Genomic DNA, 21457 nt, shown 5'->3' on the forward strand with positions numbered 1-21457 from the left:
CTAGGTAAAGGGGAAGGAACCTACATGAGCAATAAACTAATAATCTCCTATTCCTGTTGACAGATGGAACGTTATCGGCTAAGGTAATAAGGTTGAATATTGTGATTGGGCCCTCCAGTCTGATTGACGAGATTAGGCAGGATATTGAAATGTTCAGAATATAATTTTACTGGGCAATATTAGGTCAGAGAGGACAATCAACTCTCATTGACTGTGTCTCTCTCCTGATGCATGCATTAGCAAATAAATTCCTTTTTGTTCTTTAACTATATACTGTCTTTCGCAGTCTATGCACTGGTTAAGTGAGGTTCAACAAGTACAGAGCACCCCAGAGGATACCTGAGAAAATTCCTGTTATAGAGGGAGTTCGGGGCTGGCCTGGGAGGTTGGATAGGCCACTGATCGGGTCAGAGAGGATGTGGGGGGGTCTGGAAGGCCAGCGATCAGTGGGGTTGTGGGGTAGGCTAGCGATCTAGTGCAAGACCCTTGGGGATCATTGGGAGGTGAGCAATTGTGGGGTGGGGGGGGGAGGTGCAGGGCACATGTGTCGATCTCCGCACTAACAGATCGGAGCATGCACAGCACTATGCTTCCGGCCTCATGCGGGATGAGGCCACGCCCTCTTTTTACCAGAGGGAATCATGCAGAGGCACTCTGTATTGCACAGAGTGCCGGAGATTACTTCTGGTAAGTATGCCCAAAAATGGGCGAGAAATATTCCCCTTTTCCCGCCCATTTGGCATTTACTTTTGTTTTGGGAGAATCCTGGCCGTAGAATCAGCTTGGGTCAAGATAAGAAATAGCAAAGGAAAAGTTTCACTCGTGGGAAGAGTTTATAGACATTTTAACAGTCATGCACTTCATGATAGATAAATAATGGGGGCTTGTAAGAAAGGTAATGCAATAACCGTGTGTAATTTAAATCACCATATAGATTAGAAAAATCAAATTGGCAAAGGTATCCTTGAGGATGATCTCACAGAATGTATCTGGGGTAATTTCTTAAAACAACACATTCTGGAACTATAATAGCTAATCCCTTTTAAGGGGTCTTCTGGAGGTTCATGGGACCTGCTCATCCAATCAGTAACTAGCGCACGAGATCACCCGAGCAGAGGGTTTTGCTCAATTAGACCCTAGACGCATGACTGGAACCATTGAATCTGTAAATAGTTGTTGTTCATAAACATTTATAGTTTGTTTATGACTGTTGGAGCCAGGTTATTACAAGAACCAACCAGGAAACAAGCTATTTTAGACTTGGTGATGTTCAGAGAGACAGAATTAGTTAATGGTCTCATAGTTTAGGATCATCTAAACAAAAGTGATCATATCATCGTAGAATTTTGCATTCGGTCTGATACTGTGAAACCTGGGTGTGAAAATAGTTTCTTAAAAAATACAATTACAAAGGCATGAAAATACAGTTGGCTATAGTAGACTTGGAAGATATGTTCAAAGGTAAGACTGTAAAGAAACAGTTGCAGACAATTGCCACGATTTTGTGGCTGCTTTCAGAGTGCAAACGACAACTTGGACACAAAATATCAGGAGGTGGCTAACAGAACAAAAAGTGCTGGAATAAACTTTCAGGATGGCAACCTGTAATTTGTGGAATTCCATAGTAAACAGTGCTGGGCACCCTCTATTTCCAATTTATAATGACTTCAATTAAGGGACAATTGTATTGTAGCCAATTTTGGTGATAATACAAAAATAATAAAGCAACTGGTGAGAGTGACATGAAGAGTTTGCAATGGGACACTGTTTGGGTAAGTTAATGGACAAAAATTTGGCAGATGATGTGTAATGTGGGAAACTGAGATTGTCGTTTTAGTGAAGAAATAGAATAGAAAAGCAGAATATTATTTAAATAGAAGGATGGGAGAATGCCATGAAAATATCCTTTTTACTGTAGTTTCAATAATTGAACACTGATATTTTTGTTTGAGCATGTTCTATTTGATTAAAGCACACTAAACTCATCATGTACAGTGCAATGTTACAGATGATACAGAATATAAAGATGTTTACACTCAGCTGTACAAATGCGAGATATTCAGCATGAATTGATCAGATATTTAATCTTTTCATTTTGTAACTCAGTTCCTTGGAGACTTGGAACCAATCAACAAATCATGATTGAACTATATCAGCTTTGCACATAGGCAATCAGGGTTTTGGGTCAGTATGTTGGCATTTGGTGATAAAGATCAGAGTGGACCAAATCCCTCTGTACTAATCTTATCCACATCCTGTGGCTAATGGGAGGGGAACCCAGCCACTATGTATGTAGGCGGGACTTGTTTTGAGGGCAGGAGATCTTGTCCACAATATTCAGTGATTGGAATCCTCTGTATTAACACTGAGGTAGAACAACTAAAGGTGCAGGAACTCTAGTTCCTACAAGATGGTCAGTAATTCTACCATGTCCTAAATTGGAGCAGAAAGATTCTTTTAAATTTTCACATCTCAGGAATGACAAGAAGTTGCATTCAGTTAGGAGCTGTTGTAGAATCAGACTTGTTTCTGTGTCTTTCTGCTTTGTTTTGTTCCAAGTATGGACCCCAATCAGGAGCTGATGTGCAAGCAGCAGAAATTTTCTGTAAAAAGAAAATTGAAATGTTTAATCGTTTCTGCCAGATTTTCACCCAACTTGGAGAAAAAAAACTGATCCTAATCAGATTCTCCTACAGTTTGATTCAACATAGTTATGTTTTTCAGAAATAATAATCCCTGTCGAAACTCTAATTTATCAAGTATATATTGGTGGTGAATGTAGAGTAATAAGTTCATAATTGGAATAATGAGGTAGCCGTGAGAGGGAATAGTTGTATAAGCAAGAGATGTACTTACCTAGAAGCTTTAGAATGTGTTATAGTCTAAGTGAGGAGTTTTGAAGAAACATGCTGAAGTTAGACCCAAGTCACTCATAGGTAGTGGGAAACTTTTCCAAATAGAACAGGCTTCAAGTTACCCAAAGTGAGATCCAAATAGTATTCAAGATGGAAACCAAATCACAAACCAATGAGATGCACTTAGGAATAATTGCTAAAGAAGTACATTCCTGCAGCTCATTACCATCTTCATGGAAGTGGGGGAGGAGGCAAGTGGTCAAGGTCGAGAATGCTTCCTGAGTTTGGTGGAGGCATTTCAATGAGAATTGAATAATTATCTGAAGAGAAAATAACTGCAAGGCCTTTGTGAAAAGACAGGTGAATGGCACGAGCCAAGTTCCTCTTACAAAGAGCCGGCTGGAACACCAAAGGACCAAACGGCCTCTTCTGTGTTGTAACCATTCTATGACTCAGTGAGGTGGAGTGGTTAGTTTGGAGGTCAGTTCCAGAGCTTAGGGTCAAGGCAGCTGAAAGTACAGCTATCAATGGTGGAGTGATTCAAATTCGGGAAGCCCAAAATGCAGAATTGAAGGGGTGCAGATATCTTGATGGCAAATGGAGCTGGAAGAGGTTACCAAGATTTTGGGGCAAGGCCATTGAAAGATTTGGAACAAGTTCAGATTTGAAACCTTGTTGGCAGGGTGACCAACCAATGGCTGTGCGGGGCGACTGGGCATGCACTGATCTTGGCGCTGACAGCGCATGAGCTTTGGCCCACTCAGTGCTGTGCTGCCGGCCTCTCCAGCGGGAATAGGCCTTGCCTACTGAATTTTCGTGAGATTTACGATTGTGCACTGCAAGAGTGTGGGAGATTCGAAACTCCCGCTGAGAAAAACAGCAGGGTTTACTCCAGTTTTTATGCGAATTTGATGCTTAGAATTCTTTTGGAAGAATCGCCCCTAATATCTGCAGACAGAACATGTAACAAAAATATAAAAACAAGGATAGCAACGGGAAAGATAATATTTTGAAAGAAGAGACAGTTTATAACCTGAAAGTTGAATAAACAACTTAAGAAGTGACTTGTGAAGCGCTTGATTTGTAGTATTGTTTTGTACAGAAGCGAGACTTGGATCAGAAAAACAGGAGACCAAAATGCTCAATAGCTTTGAAATATGGGCTGGACAAGAATGGAAAAGACCAGTTGGACAGAAAAGGCAACAAATGAAGAAGTGTTGTGGAAAACCAACAAACAAAGAAATTCACTGAACATAATAGCGAAAAGGCACATATTAATAATAAACGGACTTGTAAGAGATGTTATGAAGGGAAGATTTCAAGAGGAAGGAAGGGTATATCAATGCTGGATGTTGTGGAAATTGAGGGAGGTTATTGCAAATTAAAAGCAGAGGATAGAGAAATATGGAAAGACTACCATGAGCCAAGGATCTATCTTCAGGCAGAGCATATATTATACATAATGATCATGATGAATAACACACACTTCTTCTTGCCTCTGCTCACTTGTTGCTGATATCCAGACTGTAACTGTCAAATCCTATCCTCCATAAACCTGAGGTCATCCAAAGCTCTGCTACTGCTGTCGTTACTCACATTAAGACTGGTTCACCCATGACTCTTGTTTCACATTGACTCCTGCTTAAATGATTTTAAAATTCTTATCCTGGAGTTCAAATTTCTCTACGACCTCACTCCTCTATTCTCACCCAGCCCCACAACTGTCCAAGATATTTGCAGTTCTGCAATTCTGGCCTCCTGAGCATCTCTGATTTGAATAGTTCCACCACTGGTGGCTTATGTGTCTTCAGCTGCTGAGTTCCTAAGCTCGGGAATTACTTACCTTTTCAGGAACCTCTTAAGTTCCTGAAAAATTATTCTTTGACCATGTTTTTTGCTTTCTACCCTAATATCTCCTTAAGTGACTGGGTGTCAGATTTTGTTATGGAACCCTTTTGTGAATTACCTTGGGGCATTTTATTTCATTGAAGGCACCATATACATATAAGTTGCTGCTGTTGTTATCAAAGAAGTGGTGAGAGATTGGAAAAACGTCTGGAAAAGAAAATTTTAGGGAACAAAATTGGCTAGCCCCAGAAATCAAGGGATTTTGGAAGATTAATGTTGTGTATTTGGGGAATTACTGTGTGGCATGGCCCCTTTAAGATATCTGTCACATGATCACTCTGACATCACCGGGGCTGCCAGTGTGCCAGCAGTTGGAGATTGAAATCTTTACAGTGCACACCTAAAATAAATCTGCCTGCTATTTTTATTAAAACTGGTGTGGACCACCTGAATTGAACTGCTCTCTGCACTACCCCTCCCCCAGCCACAGACAACACACCAACTACAACCAGATAATCCATTTTTGTGGACACTTCTCGGAGGCAGGTTATCAGGTCCAAGGGACTTGTCAGTCTTTAGTCCCATTTAGCCTTTAATTTGCCCAAATCTTCTTTTCCGGTGGTAATAATTGATTTAATTTCCTTCCTCCTATTTGGGCCTGATTTTCTACTATTTTTGGGATGTTTTTAGCAACTTATACCATGACAGCTGATACAAAATACTTGTACAAAGTCTATGCCATTTCCTTATTTTCAATTATTAATCCCCCAGTCTCAATTTAGGCATCTTTCGCTGGCTTCCAAAATCTTCCCAACCTTCTGGCCTACCACTACTCTTTACAACATTTTATGCCCTTTCTTTCAACTTTGTTCTATATGTTCACTCATAGAATGTGGGCTTCACTGGTTAAGCCAGCATTTATTGCTCATCCCAAATTAACTTCGTGAAGGTAGTCGTCAGCTGCCTTCTTCGACAACTGTAGTCCAGACTTTATAGGTACACCTGCAATGATGCAAGGGAAATTTAATACCATCTTTAACTTCCCTTATTAACAATGGATGGTTCCATCTCCTCATAGAGTCTATGGGCAGAATTTTAAAGTCCTCCCATGGATGGTATTATTCAATCCCACTAAAGTCAATGAACCATTGAATGGCTCACCATATTTTCCAGCCCTGCCCCCACCATGGCTGGGCAGAAAACTTCTGTCCTTCATTTGTCAATCAAATATATCATTGTTGAGAGAGCTATGAAATACCCCCTTCAGTGTCTGCTATTGATTATCTACCAACTTTTAATATTTTCTGTACATTTTATTAGATTCTGTCTGTATACTTCTGTAATTTTCTTTATTTAATTTAATACATGAGTTTCAGGGCCAGGTTCGTCGCCTTGAAACTGAACATGAAATTCTAGCATGTTATGATCATTCCTCCCTGGCAGATTGTGCATTCAGTGTTTAGCTTTGCCTCCTGACATATTGCCAGGTCTAAAATAGCCTGTTCCAGAGTTGGTTCCGCAATGTGTCATTATACAAAACTGTCCCAAATACAATCAATCAATGAACTCATCCTGCAGGCCACTATTGCTAATTTAGTTTGTCCAATCTGTATGAAAATTGGTGCTGATAATTATTGCAGTAAAATCTATAGAATCCCGACAATGCAGAATTCAGCTCATCAAGTCTGCACCAATTCTCTGACAGAGCACCACACACAGGCCCTACCCTCTGCCCTATCCCCATAACCCCATGCATTTAACATGGCTAAATCCCCCCTAACCTACACACCTTGGGACACTAAGGAGCAATTTATCAAGACCAATCCACCTAACCTGCACATCTTTGAACTATGGGAAGAAAACGGAGCACCCAGAGGAAACCCAGCCAGACATGGGGAGAATGTGCAAAGTCACACAGACATTCACCCAGGGCCAGAATTGAACCTGGATCCGTGACGCGGTGAGGCAGCAATGCCCCATTATTTACTGGAAAATATCAAAGTATTTCCTTACCTGGCAGAGGGTAGAGCCCTCAGCTTGGACAACCCTCACAATGGCAATAATAGGGATCCACATAATACAGAGGATGATTGTACACCAGCCAAGTGCTGTTGCCCAGACAGGGTACTCGACAGATCCATATGTTGGTGGAGCAAATGTTATTAGTGACCACACTAAAATTACCTGAATGATGTGAAGGGATAAACAATTAGGTACAATATCTTCAGTCTGATTGTTTTAGTTTAAATCACTCATAAAATGTAACATCTCCTTACTGCCAGAAAACATGGAGAGATAAAAATCCAACATATTCTCCACCACTGCCAGAAGAGCCAACTCCTTTCCCCAATCATCATCTCAATGTCCTTGATGAATTTGTTGGCCCCTGTGAACAAGAATGAAGAAAGAAACAATCATAGAAGCCCTGCAGTGCAGGAGGAGGTCATTTGGACCATTGAGTCTGCACCAACTATCTGACAGAGCATCTTACCCAAGTCCATTCTCTTGCCCTTAACTCCACATATTTACCCCACTAATCCCCCAAATCTGCACATCTTTGGACTGTGGGAGGAAACCGGAGCACCTAGTGGAAACCCACACAGACACGGGGAAAATGTGCAAAGTCCACACAGACAGTCACCCAGGGCCAGAATTGAACCTGGGTCCGTGATGCTGTGAGGCAGCAATGCTAACCACTGTGCCACCGTGCTGTACCTTGCTTAAAGAGCCCCATTATTTACTGGAAAATATCAAAGTATTTCCTTACCTGGCACAGGGTAGAGCCCTCAGCTTGGACAACCCTCACAATGGCAATAGACAGTCAATAATGACACAGACTGTCACCCAAGGCTGGAATCAAACCCACGGGTCCCTGCTATTGTGAGGCAACCATGCTAACCACCGTGCAGCCCACTTGGTTTGTCCATTCTTCAGGGCAGCCTGTTTACTGCAACAGTTCATCTCGTACTGAATCTCATTAACAAACAAGTTAAATCAGAGAAGAAATCACAGCTACAATAAATACAACAAGATAGGAGAAAAAACAGAAAAAGGTGCAAGTTTTGTGCTAGACTAGTGGGGAGCATTTAGAGATCTGCACCGCAATGGGGAACATTTCAAGGAAGTTTGGCCTGGTGGGCTAGTGAAATGGAACGAAGCAGCAGAGGCAGCTGATCAGGTGGTTTTGAACTTACTGACAAAAAAGGGATTGATGTTGCAGTTGTCCAACAGATTCTTTCAAGTCTGCATCCCTTGGACTTGAGCGAGTGGAGATGAGGACTGTACCGGGGGAAAGGCCAGGATCAGAAAGAGTAATGACTTTTATGAACTGCAGCTTGAAAGGGGGAGGTGAGGATGTGGCTAAGCAAATCAGTGGATGAGAAATGTGAAATTTTGAAAGTGCAGTTGAAATTGAATTGAGTGACAGTTTTCTCCAGGGATGGATACAGAAGAAAATCAGGATGGAGTTTGAAAGGGGAACATGGATAGTGACTGATACTGGGAAGCCATCAGAGAAGTTTTATCTGTGATTGATATGATAAGACTATTACATGAGTTGGTAGGTCTAAGGGTGGCTGTGAGCATAGGTTGGAGAGTTTACACAGAGGGAGAGATTTAGAGAGGATAAGTGGGAAATAAACTCGGGAGAGTGAGCATGATGAGTCGAGATGGAGGTTGATGTCACCAAGGATGAGAAGGAAAGAATGTTCCCAATGGTGGGGGAATCTGGAACTAGGGGTCATAGTTTGAAATTAAGGGGTAAATCTTTTAGAACTGAGGTGAGAAGAAATTTCTTCACCCAGAGCGTGATGAATGCGTGGAATTCACTACCAGAGAATGTAGTTGAGGCCAAAACATTGTCTGATGTCAAGAAGAAATTAGATACAGCTCTACGGGCTCAAGGGATATAGGGGAAAGGGGGGAATCAGGATATTAAATTTGATGATCAGCCATGATCAAAATGAATAGCGGGGCAGGCTCGAAGGGCCAAATGGCCTACTCCTGGTTCTAGTTTCTACGTATCTCCTGTGATTAAAATTTATTGTACTTGGAAAGGTTATAGAGGATTATGTTTTTGAAAGAGAAGTTAAATTGGTGGAACAAGGTGAGATATTCAAATAAGAAGAAAGTGCCAGAGGAGAAGGGAATCAGGTCAAGGCGTGACCTCATGAGAAATGCTGCAGCGCCATGGCAAGTCTTTACGGGGCGGGTGGTGGAAGATGTAGTTGGATGGGAAGGAGAAAAGTGTCATCATCATTCTGTATAGGCCATGATATCAATGAAATCATCCACAAAAAAATTTAGTAGAGGGCAAGGCACACTTCACAACTGAGTTATCAAACATTCTGGAGGGAGATGCATGGAAGGGTAGTTAGACCTGATCACTGGAAGATTTCAGTCAGGATTTCAAATAGGATGAATAAATTGTGGCCTGTCACCAAGATGATTTTCTGTGAAAGTAAAACAATTGTATACATCGTGAGGAATTCACTCCAGTCAAGGCTCATGTTTCAGATCTTCCTGAGATGGACAAGCCCTCATTAAAATGGGGAGGATGGACAATTGAAATGAGTCTTTTGTCAAGAGTAAAATAGAAGATGGATGCCAGGAGATCAAAAGAAACATAATGAACACACTGAAGCTGATCTTGTTCTGTTGCTCCTTCTGCTTTGATAGATGAGAGAAACGAGATATTGACTGTTAAGATGGTTAGCAATTATACAGCTCAGGGTAAAGATGTTCTAACAACATCCCCTTCAGCAATCAGCATAAAAATGGCTGCAGCAAAATGTACTCCAACATTAATCCAGCAAGAGTATCAGATCAGGGGTGAATGATGCTGAAAGCACTGCCTGTCTCATATTGGCTTTTGGAACCAAATGTGGAGAGATTAATATGGATGTTCAGAGGGGATGTAAGGAAAAATGTTTTGACCCAAAGGGTGGTGGGAATCTGGAACTTACTGCCTGAAAGGATGGTGGAAGCAGACACTATCACAACACTTAAGAAATATTTTGATATGGACTTGCGATGTGAAAGCATACGAGGCTATAGGCCAAGTGCTGGAAAACAGGATTAGAATAGTTAGGTGCAGAGCAGCATGATGGGCCGAAGGGACTTTGCTGTGCTATAGACCTCTATGACTCTATAGCTTTAATTAAGGAGAGCATTTGAATTCTCATCATTCTTAGAAATGAAGAAACATCTATACCACATCACCCATTTCAATTGCCTTGATTTTTCGAGAGACATGAAAATCCATACAAATATTTTTAAATTTAATTATTTTATTTGGTTTCAGTGCTTACCATAGATCCAGCTGAGACCGATGAGTTCCAGCAGAGCTACCGTAATGAGAATCCACCCAGTACAGAAATAATCCACAAAATGTAACCAGTAAATCCCAGCCTAAAATTAAATGTTAAATTAGAAAGTGCTACATGGAAAAAACCATAACATTCTGAGATTCAAATTAAAAGATTAATGAGATATGAAAAATTTACACCAAATTCTAACCTGCCTTTTCAATTTTTAACTCATTCCTTTTATCTTTGGTCTTCTCTGTACCCCTTCAGTAACTGAATATCCCAGTGGAAAAAGCAAATTGCATGCAGTACCCCAGATGTGACCTCACTCCATATCCTTGCTATCTATCTCAATGCCATGTTTTAACTGCCTGGAATTATTGTGCTAACAGTATTAGTGACAATCTCTTCCTCTGAGCCATACGTTTCCTCAGGACTCGTTTCCTGTGGAATCTACATTCATAATACAATCAGACAGGTTGGCTGAAATTTCCTGGCCTGTACTGCTGGCGAGTTTCTCCAACCCACCGGTGGTGACCCTGTGCAGTCAGTTCTCTGGCAGCGGAGGGTGCGAACCTGCACATCCTCCAAACACACGCCAATGGCAGATGGCGAGAGCGAGTGAGATTCCTGGTCAGCCATGTGACGGAAAGAAATTGGAACCTCTACCATCACAATCCATAACTCCAGACTACAATGGGCATGTAAAATTGAACTATAACACACCAGCATCTGATTATTTCCTCAATGATTACAAAGCTTTTGCCTCAACTGCTCCATGGGGAAATTTACTCCATGCGTCAGGAAAACAGAGGTAGTTTTAGGGAATGTATATTTGTTTTGTTAAATATTAGAAATAAGATATAGATTTAAGTGGGTTAAATTTAGTGTTTCCGTGTACAGAAGGGTAAACCTATAGTTAGATTCATGCTAGATAAGAGTGTTTGCATGTGTGGTGGTTTGGTCAGCCCAAACTGTGCTTCTATAATGCTTAGAGAAGGTTACAACATCAAAAGTAAACAAACTGGGAGAAGTATAAAGTTGTTGCTTAGCAACTGGGGACACCTTTAGGGTGGGAAGGCTTTTTGAGTTCAATCATAGTCAGATTTATTGCAGTTGGTTATAGAACGTTAAAGAAGGAATATCTCCCTCAGCTTTGCTAGAACAAAAGCTAAACTATGGAGTAATAGTTCAGAAAACAAGTGCAGCTAGTTATGCATACTAGGGAAATGAAGTTTTCAAGTAGCTTGAGGAACGGAGGAAACAGGTACTAGAACAGAGTAAAGACAGTACTAGAAATCAGTAAAGACAGACAGAGTTGAGAAAAAAGTTGGCTAGTGAGAAGCCAGAAAGTTTTCTAATGATTTAATGTTTGTGAGATATTACTACAGCCTGTGGAACGTGAGTTGAAAGAATTGTGGAAATTGGTGGCTGGAACTCAAAGTTTGTGTAATATCATTTAAGACAAATGAAACCTGAAAGGAGAAGTGGAAACATGGTACTGGATTCCTTGTTAAAAGTGAAGCACAGGATAGTTGGAAAACTTAGAGTGGATTCTTAATGAAGACAGCTGGAAATAGAAGCATTGTTTGAAAGAAGACTTTAAACCGTAACTTTTTTGGAGTTTGAAAACTCTCATATCATAGTCATCTGGGGGGAATTTGAGGAGAAATCTACGAAAGATTGGTTGAGTGGCATCAGCCATCAGTTATGATGTTATATTTAAGCTAAGGGAGGAGTAAAGGAATATTGTATTATTATCAAACTTTTCATGTTTAATTAATGTTATTTTCTTATTATTAAAATCTAATTAGTGGTTCTGTGACTCTGTTCCTCCACGTTTTCTAGAAAAAGTTATGCTATGATTTTCTGAGTAAGAAGTTTAACAACACCAGGTTAAAGTCCAACAGGTTTATTTGGTAGCAAAAGCCACACAAGCTTTCGGAGCTCTAAGCCCCTTCTTCAGGTGAGTGGGAATTCTGTTCACAAACAGAGCATATAAAGACACAGACTCAATTTACATGAATAATGGTTGGAATATTCATGTAAATTGAGTCTGTGTCTTTATATGCTCTGTTTGTGAACAGAATTCCCACTCACTTGAAGAAGGGGCTTAGAGCTCCGAAAGCTTGTGTGGCTTTTGCTACCAAATAAACCTGTTGGACTTTAACCTGGTGTTGTTAAACTTCTTACTGTGTTTACCCCAGTCCAACGCCGGCATCTCCACATCATGATTTTCTGAGCTAGGGTTCAATTCTGGGATCTTCCCATCCAGTTATAACATCAACTAAGATTATAACAGACATGTCGATCACACTGTTTTTGTTGATGAATTCCTGATATCAACTCTAAAATTAACTTTCCTAGTTTGAGGTCATGCCCCCTGGTTCCACTGTTTAAATATTTCTAATATCCTTAATAAACATGAAATCATAGAAACCCTACAGTACAGAAAGAGGCCATTTGGCCCATCGAGTCTGCACCAACCACAATCCCACCCAGGCCCTACCCCCATATCCCTACATTTTCTACCTATTAATCCCTCTAACCTATGCATCTCAGGACACTAAGGGGCAATTTTAGCATGGCCAATCAACCTAACCCACACATCTTTGGACTGTGGGAGGAAACCGGAGCACCCGGAGGAAACCCACGCAGACACGAGGAGAATGTGCAAACTCCACACAGACAGTGACCCAAGCCGGGAATCGAACCCAGATCCCTGGAGCTGTGAAGCAGCAGTGCTAACCACTGTGCTACCGGCTACTTAAGTTAGTTGGCTTGATGGCTAGTGTGTGGTTCAGAGTAATGCCAACAGTGCAGGTTCAGAGTAATGCCAGCAGTGCAGGTTCAATTCCCTTTCCATCTGAGATAGAATTTGAACTTGGCTAATATGCACCCTTAGGAGTGTCCAGGTAAACCCTGGGCACGAATACATATTGATTTTGCAGGCCATTTAAGGGTCAGGGGCAATTTTCCCCCCAAAAATCAAAGTGTCCAATGGGCAAGAAAACGGGAGATTGTCCTGCCCATTTCTTTTGGGCAAACTGCGTTTGATGAATTTACAGCACTCTGTGCAATACAGAGGCTGTCAGGCTATTTATGCAATGGGGGTGTAGAGCCTAAACCTGCTAGAGAGGCTGGCGGCAGAGTGCTCAGGGAGCCAACAACAGGCTTGCACCGGTCTCCCAGCAGATGGCGAGATGAGTTGACATCACGTGGGTCCCGTCCCCTTGGCACTGCCCGGGGCCTGGTGGCCACTGCCAGTGTGATAGCCGGCAGTGACGGGGTGCCAGGCTGGCATTGCTCAAGGGACTCTGCCCGCCCCGACCTCCCAGGGGCCTCAATGGCCTTCAGTCCAACCGGCAAAGCCATCACATCTGGTCCCCTTTGCTGGGGACCAGCTGTGATTGCTGCTGGTGGGAACCTTCACCGGCGAGGTTGGAAATCCAAGGAGCCCAGACAATACCACTTGGAGCTCACTAAAGACATTTAAATGAGATCATGCATATTAAAATCAGCCTTGCACCAGGGCAGATTGTCTCAAAAAAATGGCCTGGGAAGTTTGCAAACTGCTGGACACTGGATGGGAATTGGATTTTTAGTCTCCAGCTTACATTTCTGCCCCACTATGCTAATCGCCGGGAAATGCAAGCTGGAAAATCGGACTCCATATGTTTCTAATATTAGTGGACGCACACTCGAAGTGGCTGGATGTCTCGTTGATGAAGTCCATGACAGCAGTTGCCACCCTTGATAAATTGGGAAAAATCTCTGCCATGCATGGTATCCCAGAGGTCTTAGTATCAGATAATGGCACATCCTTCACAACAGAGGAGTTTCAGAAATTTGTAAAATAAAATGACATTCACTATTTTATGTCACCCAGCCTCAAATGGGTTAATGAAACATGCTGTGCAAACTTTCAAGGCCTGAATGAAGAAACAAGTCTTATTACGCAACACCAGATGTGACCTCGCGAGCCACACCAAGCCAATTTCTAATGGTATACCATTTAAGGACACATTTGGATATGATATTCCCAGATTTGGCAGAGAGGGTGGAGGCTAGTCAAGCCTCTCAAAGAGAAAATCATGACTTAAGGAAGAACTTGATGTGGAATCTGGGGTGAGCACAGTAAGAAGTCTCACAACATCAGGATAAAGTCCAACAGGTTTATTTGGAATCATGAGCTTTTGGAGCACTCACGACTTCAGGTAATGAATGCGCAGTGCTCTGAAAGCTCATGGTTCCAAATAAGTCTGTTGAACTTTAGCCTCGTGCTGTGAGACTTCTTATTAAGGAAGAACAGAATTTCATGGTCAGAAATTTTGTAGCAGGACCGGCATATCGTTATTTGTTTGTTGGCAATAAAGCCTTTTATTCTTTAGCCTCATCGAGGCACCCTTGATTTATTACACCAACCCTTTTAAACTGTCTTTGACTTCCATGTAATTTATAAGAAGCCAATGATTTTACGTGGGATATCAATGTCCGGAGAGGGTTTGTTGATCTTGTTTTCTCTTGTGAATATTTGGATACAGCCATTATTCATAATATTTACCTCTTTGATTCTGATAGTTAACACAAAGTGTTGGAACTTTTTATGGCTTTTACATCCTCCCTGCTGGTTGAATTACTGAAGAAATTGCTTTGTTACCAAGTTTAGCATTAACTGTGATGCCTTTTTGTCATGTTGACTTTGCACTTCATCACCTTATCTGAGCTTCTACATTTTCCTGCAGTCATTGTTTTAAATCATATCTCTTATCACTCTGGAGAATTTGTAGAAGCCATTCTTCCTCTCTTTTTGACTTTTAATATGCTTGTTTACTTAGGCTCGTATTTATTTAATGCTCTGTTGCCTCTGGTGCCTTCCCAGGTTCTATCCTTGGCTCCCTCCAGCATCATCCAAAAGCCCTGTTCTGATTTTCCCACGCAAGCTGATGGCACCCAGCTCTGTTTCCAGTTCTCTTGTCTCCCTAACTGTTGCTAAATTTTCAAACCATTCATCAGGTTGATATGGAGGAGCAGAAAGTTTCTCCAATTATATATTGAGTAGACAGAAGCCATTGGGTGGAAACTTCCTGTAGCAGCACGGGTGTCAATGGTGGGATCAGAAGCCCATTACACTTGCGTTCGAGAATATATGGCAATTTAATTCTCTGACACCCTCCACCAGCACAGCGACATTCACCTTAGGCTCACGACTTCAAGATTAGTCTTTGGGTCATAATCTGGTGAGCACATCATGAACATGACCCCGCAGCTGATGGAGGATGTGACAGCTAGGGTCTCTGACACTTGGAGGACTGCTGGAGATAAGGCCCGTACTGAACCCCAGACTGATGATGTGCCTTTGGAATTGGCCATAAGAAACCTGTAGAGATTGGCAAGGGAACACCTTGCAGAAAAGCCAGAGGCCATGTGAAGCATTGAGCAAATGGTGGAGGAGTCCATCCAAGTTCTGATTACTGTCATGGCTCTGGCATGCAAGTGTTTGTCTTTCTCCATGGAAAGATTTGTGGTCACCATGATCCAGCAGAACACTCAGCGGCTGTTGGGTATGCACTCAGATCTAAATTCCGTCACTCTGATCATGGGCTCTACCCAGAGGTGGCTACATGAAAAAAGGACAGGACACCTCAACCTCCGTCGAGGTGCCCTTCTCCTCTTAGTGTCAGGAAGGTGCACTGACAGGAAGGAGGATCACTGGTGCTCCGTCCCTGGAAGCTTCATCTCATAGCATTCCCAGGGTGCATTGCTACTGCTGCTCGCCTCCAGCAGGTGAGGTTGAAGAGGGTGCACCTGCACCTTTGCGAGAGACCCTCAGCAGGGTAAAGCCCTCCAGGCCTCAGACTACCAGAAGATAGCTATCAGTTTCATCTCAGGGACTAGGGCATAGCTTACAACAGACAGCCTCCACCTCAGCTGCAAATGTCAGGCTGGCACTAAGGCAGAGTGTTAGGAAATGTTAGATTTTTAAAATAATAATGACATAAAGAAGTATCTCTTTTGTATTGATATAACTTATGTATACATATACAGCAGGTAATACTCATCTCCTCATTATCCACCAACACCTGTGGTTAAAACACCGTCTGCAGCTGAGGCATTCCATATGTTGCAGGTGAATTAATAAGAGTTCATAGATATTGCCAGCATTTGGAGTGTCATTGAGTCAGGTGCAACTTCCTTCCAGACCAGGAGTGTGTGTGGTCTCTGTGAAACCACCCATATGGACTTGGTCTTCCTCAGGGACTGCAGCATTGCCAGAGGTCACAGCAATGGAGGTTGGTCTGGAGGGAGTATGTCAGTTATGCTGGCACTCCCACTGCCATCTTTACGAAAGAACAGATCAGAAGATCTTGCAGGGACCTCAGTCTAGCTGGAATTTGGATGCAATGATGGGGGGTTTTTGTATTTCTCTTTTGTGCGCTGAAGGGAAGCAAACAGTTGTGACACCTGAGATTGAGTGTAAGAATTGTGGTGAACCATTGTTGGTTCCCATTAGGTAGTGCTGAGCCATGGTCTGGCCAGTACTATGAGTCTGTATATATGTTACTGTTGGGGTTAGGGTTGGGCTGTTCTACCTGTTAATATAGTTGTTATGGTACACCCCAGTCGGCTCCGCCTCCTGGGAGAGGTATAAAGGTCACTGCTCTGCCTGGTGGCCCTTTAGTCTGGGATCGTGTACTGTATATGGTAGCTCTGTTATTGTGGTCAATAAAAGCCTTTATTTCCCGAGTACATCACGCCTCTCGTGTGTTATATCGCACATCAATTTTATTGCCAACAAATAAATACTTTTTTTTTGTTAAAAAAAAACGACAAAGAAAACATGGAGCAAATGCTTAAACCCGAACGGCTTACGTTGGACCCACGTGCGGCGGGAGCATCGAACACTTTCGACCACTGGTTGAAGTGTTTCCAGGATTACCTCGATGCCTCCACAGCGGTCAACAACGACGCCAACAGACTCCGGGTCCTCCACGCGAGGGTAAGCGACGCTGTATACCTAGCGATCCATGGGGCCACCGACTACAAAGGGGCCCTCGAGCTTCTCAAGAAGCGATACAACAAACCGCCGAATGAGATGCATGCTCGATACCTTCTAGCCACTCGACGGCGGCAGCCCGGTGAAACAACGGAACAGTACGCGTGCGAGCTTCAACAGCTAGCCAGAGCCTGCAACTGCAAGGCAGTGTCAGCAGACCAGTACATGAACAACCTCGCTCGAGATGCGTTCGTGACGGGAATCGGCTCATCGTACATCCGCCTTCGGCTGTTGGAGCAAGGTAACCTCGACCTTACTAAATCCACAGAGTTAGCTGACGCTCTAGAAACGGCCTCCAAAAGTCTGGCGATGTACCCCGACGACCACGTGGAGACAGTGTGGCAGGGGCAGTCACAGACCCCACTTCATTCAGCGGGACCGAAAAACTGCGCGATTGCGTTCCCAGCCTCGGACCTGACGACGGCAGCAGCTCCAGGCGGCCCGCGGTGTTACTTCTGTGGGGGGGTGAAACACCCTCAGCAGCGATGTCCAGCTAAAGCGGTGTTGTGCTCCGCCTGCGGCAAGAAGGGGCACTATTCCAAGGTATGCCGGTCCAAACTTTCATCCAAGACCAGCAGTGGGGCGTGTAACTCCCCGGAGCCGGCCTCCTTGTCTTCTGCATCTTCAACGTCTTCGGCCACGTGCGATTCCAGGACGTCGTCATTCCGAACAACGGAGTCGCAAGACACGTGCGACCTGCAGGGGCCACAGGTTTTGGTGCCATCGTCCATGTGCGACCTATGGGGGCAGCCATGTTGGTCGGCACCGTCCGCGAATGACCAGAAAGGGTCGGCATCAACCATCTCAACTGCCTGCAGTTGTGCCCATGAACCAATGGTGGCGTCGATCATCCTGGACCAGGCCAAGCCTCACAGACTCGACAAGTCCATGATGGACATACAGGTAAACAAACGCCTGATTTATTGTCTGTTTGACAGCGGGAGCACGGAGAGCTTCATTCATCCAGACACCGTGAAGCGGTGTGGTCTCCGGATTCGGGCTGTCAAGCAGACAATTTTGATGGCGTCAAGGTCCCGGTCTGTCACCGTGCTAGGGAGTTGCGTGGTCAATCTGACGGTGCAGGACACAGTCTACGAGAACTTCAAGCTCCTTGTGTTACCACATCTTTGCGCGCCAATACTCCTAGGACTAGATTTTATGGTCCACTTGAAGAGTGTAACCTTGCAGTAAGGGTGGGCCATTCCCTCCGCTTTCAGTGGGAGACCCGCAGCCTCTAAATTGCCCAACGCGCTCCACATGTAGCCTCTCAACGCTTAGGATTACCACACCCTCTCTATTCCAGAATCTCGTGCCAGGCTGCAAGCCCATCGCAACAAAGAGTAGGCGTTACAGCGCTGAAGATCGGATCTTCATTCGATCTGAAGTTCAGCGGCTCCTCAAGGAAGGGATCATCCAACCTAGCGCTAGTCCCTGGAGAGTGCAAGTCATGGTGGTTAAGAATGGGAACAAACCCCGGATGGTCATAGACTATAGTCAGACCATCAACAGATACACGCAGCTGGGTGCGTATCCCCTCCCACGCATATCTGACATGGTCAATCAGATTGCGCAGTACCGGGAGTTCTCCACCATCGACCTAAAGTCTGCTTAACACCAACTCCCCATTCGCCCAGAGGACCGACAATACACGGCCTTTGAGGCGGATGGTCGCCTGTACCATTGTTTAAGGGTTCCTTTTGGTGTCACGAATGGGGTCTCGGTCTTCCAGCGTGCTACAGACCGAATGGTGGACCAGAACGGGCTGCGGGCTACCTTCCCGTACCTGGATAACGTCACCATCTGCGGCCATGACCAGCAGGACCACGATACCAAACTTTTTAGATTCTTACGCACTGCATCTCGCCTGAATCTGACCTACAACAGGGAGAAGTGTGTATTTCGCACGCGCCACCTAGCTATCCTCGGATACGTGGTGGAAAACGGGGTCCTTGGCCCTGATCCAGACCGTATGCGTCCTCTCCTCGAACTTCCCCTGCCCACTAGCGTCAAAGCACTGAGAAGATGCTTAGGCTTCTTCTCATACTACGCACAGTGGGTTCCCAATTACGCGGACAAAGCCCGTCCGCTCATCAAGTCTACCTCTTTTCCCCTAGCAACAGAGGCTCGCTTAGCCTTTGCAAGAATAAAAGCCGACATCGCGAAAGCCACGATGCACGCTATCAATGAGTCCATCCCCTTCCAGGTGGAGAGTGATGCATCTGACTTCGCCCTGGCCGCCACACTTAACCAGGCGGGCAGGCCCGTCGCCTTTTTCTCTCACACCCTCCAAGGCCCTGAAATTCAACACTCGGCGGTGGAAAAGGAGGCCCAGGCCATTGTGGAGGCCGTTTGGCATTGGCGCCATTACTTGGCGGGAAAACGGTTCACTCTACTCACGGACCAGCGGTCCGTGGCGTTCATATTCAACAACACGTTACGGGGTAAGATCAAGAATGATAAGATCTTGAGGTGGAGAATCGAACTCTCCACCTACAATTATGATATCATGTATCGTCCAGGGAAGCTCAACGAGCCCTCGGATGCCCTGTCGCGTGGAACATGCGCTAGTATGCAGGAGAATCGATTGCAGGCTCTCCACAATGACCTCTGCCATCCGGGGGTCACTCGGCTCTTCCACTTCATAAAAGCCCGGAATCTACCCTACTCGGTGGAGGATGTCAGGTCCATAACCAGAAGCTGCCGGGTATGCGCGGAATGCAAACCGACCTGACAGGGCACAACTAGTCAAGGCCACTCGTCCCTTCGAAAGACTGAGTGTGGACTTTAAGGGCCCCCTTCCCTCGACAGATCGGAACGTATACTTCCTCAATGTGGTTGATGAGTACTCACGATTCCCTTTTGTCATTCCCTGTTCTGAAATGACCGCTGCCACGGTTATCAAGGCATTTCGTGATCTTTTCACCCTGTTTGGTTACCCCTGTTACATCCACAGCGATAGGGGCTCGTCGTTCATGAGCGATGACTTGAGGCAATACCTGCTCTCATACGGGGTTGCCTCTAGTAGAACCACGAGCTACAACCCAAGGGGTAACGGACAGGTTGAACGAGAGAATGCTACAGTCTGGAAGGCTGTCTTACTGGTGTTGAAGTCTAAAGGTCTTCCAGTCTCCCGTTGGCAAGAGGTACTTCCTGATGCGCTCCACTCCATACGCTCACTCCTGTGTACAGCAACCAACGCTACTCCTCATGAGAGAATGTTTTCATTCCCTAGGAAGTCTTCCTCTGGGACCTCATTACCGTCTTGGTTGACGTACTCAGGACCTGTCCTCCTGCGGCGACATGTTAGGACCCGCAAGTCCGACCCTTTGGTTGAACAGGTCCATCTCCTCCACGCCAACCCTCAGTATGCCTACGTGGCATATCCTGACGGGCGAGAGGACACGGTCTCGATTCGAGATCTGGCGCCAGCAGGGGGCTTGGAAACCCCTGTCGCCCCCACACCTACTGTTAGGGACCCCCCAACCATTTTTTCCCCTCCTGACACGGCGCGGGCAGTATCGGGACCATCACTTAACCCTCTTACTCCCGTGTACAGCTTGCCTGAGTCCAGGAAATGGTCGCCACTTCAAGGCGTGCCCGAGTTCAGCGGATTGTCACCACCTCGGGGTCTACCGGCCCGTGAGGCACTGGAGGAGTCGCTGGACACCGCCTTGGAGAGAAGGTCACCGCGATTGCCTGAACCGGTGTCATCGCCGGTGTTCAGGAGGTCACAACGACGGTGCGGTCCCCCAGACCATTTGAACTTATAGACAAACAAACAATTATTCTGTGTTTTGTACCCCGCCGGCCTTTGTTTTCAAAGGAGGGGTGAATGTGGTGAACCATTGTTGGTTCCCACTAGGTAGTACTGAGCCATGGTCTGGCCAGTACTATGAGTCTGTATATATGTTACTGTTGGGGTTAGGGTTGGGCTGTTCTACCTGTTAATATAGTTGTTATGGTACACCCCAGTCGGCTCCGCCTCCTGGGAGAGGTATAAAGGTCACTGCTCTGCCTGGTGGCCCTTTAGTCTGGGATCATGTACTGTATATGGTAGCTCTGTTATTGTTGTCAATAAAAGCCTTTATTTCCCGAGTACATCGCGCCTCTCGTGTGTTATATCGTGCATCAAGAATCATGAGAGATTCCTGGGAAGTGAGCAAAGGATTTTTTTTGTGGTGATCACAGGCCAGCTGCATATTGGGAGAGTGGAAGTCCTTTTGCTTTATAAATGTTGCAAGATGTTTCAAGGGAGCTGTCAACATCATATATGTGCAATAAATTGCCCATTGAAGTCATGGAAATCCAGCAATAGCAGTGAAACCCACAGCTCTGGCTGCCTGGCTCTCAGGGTCTGTGATGAATCCCACAAATTTGTCAGCCATTCTGAA

The 21457-nt window shown here is 44.6% G+C and overlaps 1 protein-coding gene across 1 annotated transcript in view; it reads right to left on the bottom strand.

Annotated features, from left to right (window-relative positions):
* Window positions 1-1949: 1949 nt before the first annotated feature.
* The window catches only part of LOC144493138 (sodium- and chloride-dependent neutral and basic amino acid transporter B(0+)-like), an 81202-nt gene continuing 61694 nt past the window's right edge, over window positions 1950-21457 (bottom strand). The window contains exons 11-14 of the mRNA XM_078212038.1: window positions 10013-10112; window positions 6980-7089; window positions 6717-6887; window positions 1950-2603 (exon numbers count right to left, since the gene is read on the bottom strand). Of these exons, the coding sequence (XP_078068164.1) occupies window positions 2496-2603; window positions 6717-6887; window positions 6980-7089; window positions 10013-10112 (489 nt within the window). The 3' untranslated portion in view covers window positions 1950-2495. The remainder of the gene's footprint in view (window positions 2604-6716; window positions 6888-6979; window positions 7090-10012; window positions 10113-21457) is intronic.

Source organism: Mustelus asterias, chromosome 4 (assembly GCF_964213995.1).
Source record: "Mustelus asterias chromosome 4, sMusAst1.hap1.1, whole genome shotgun sequence".
NCBI lineage: Eukaryota > Metazoa > Chordata > Chondrichthyes > Carcharhiniformes > Triakidae > Mustelus > Mustelus asterias.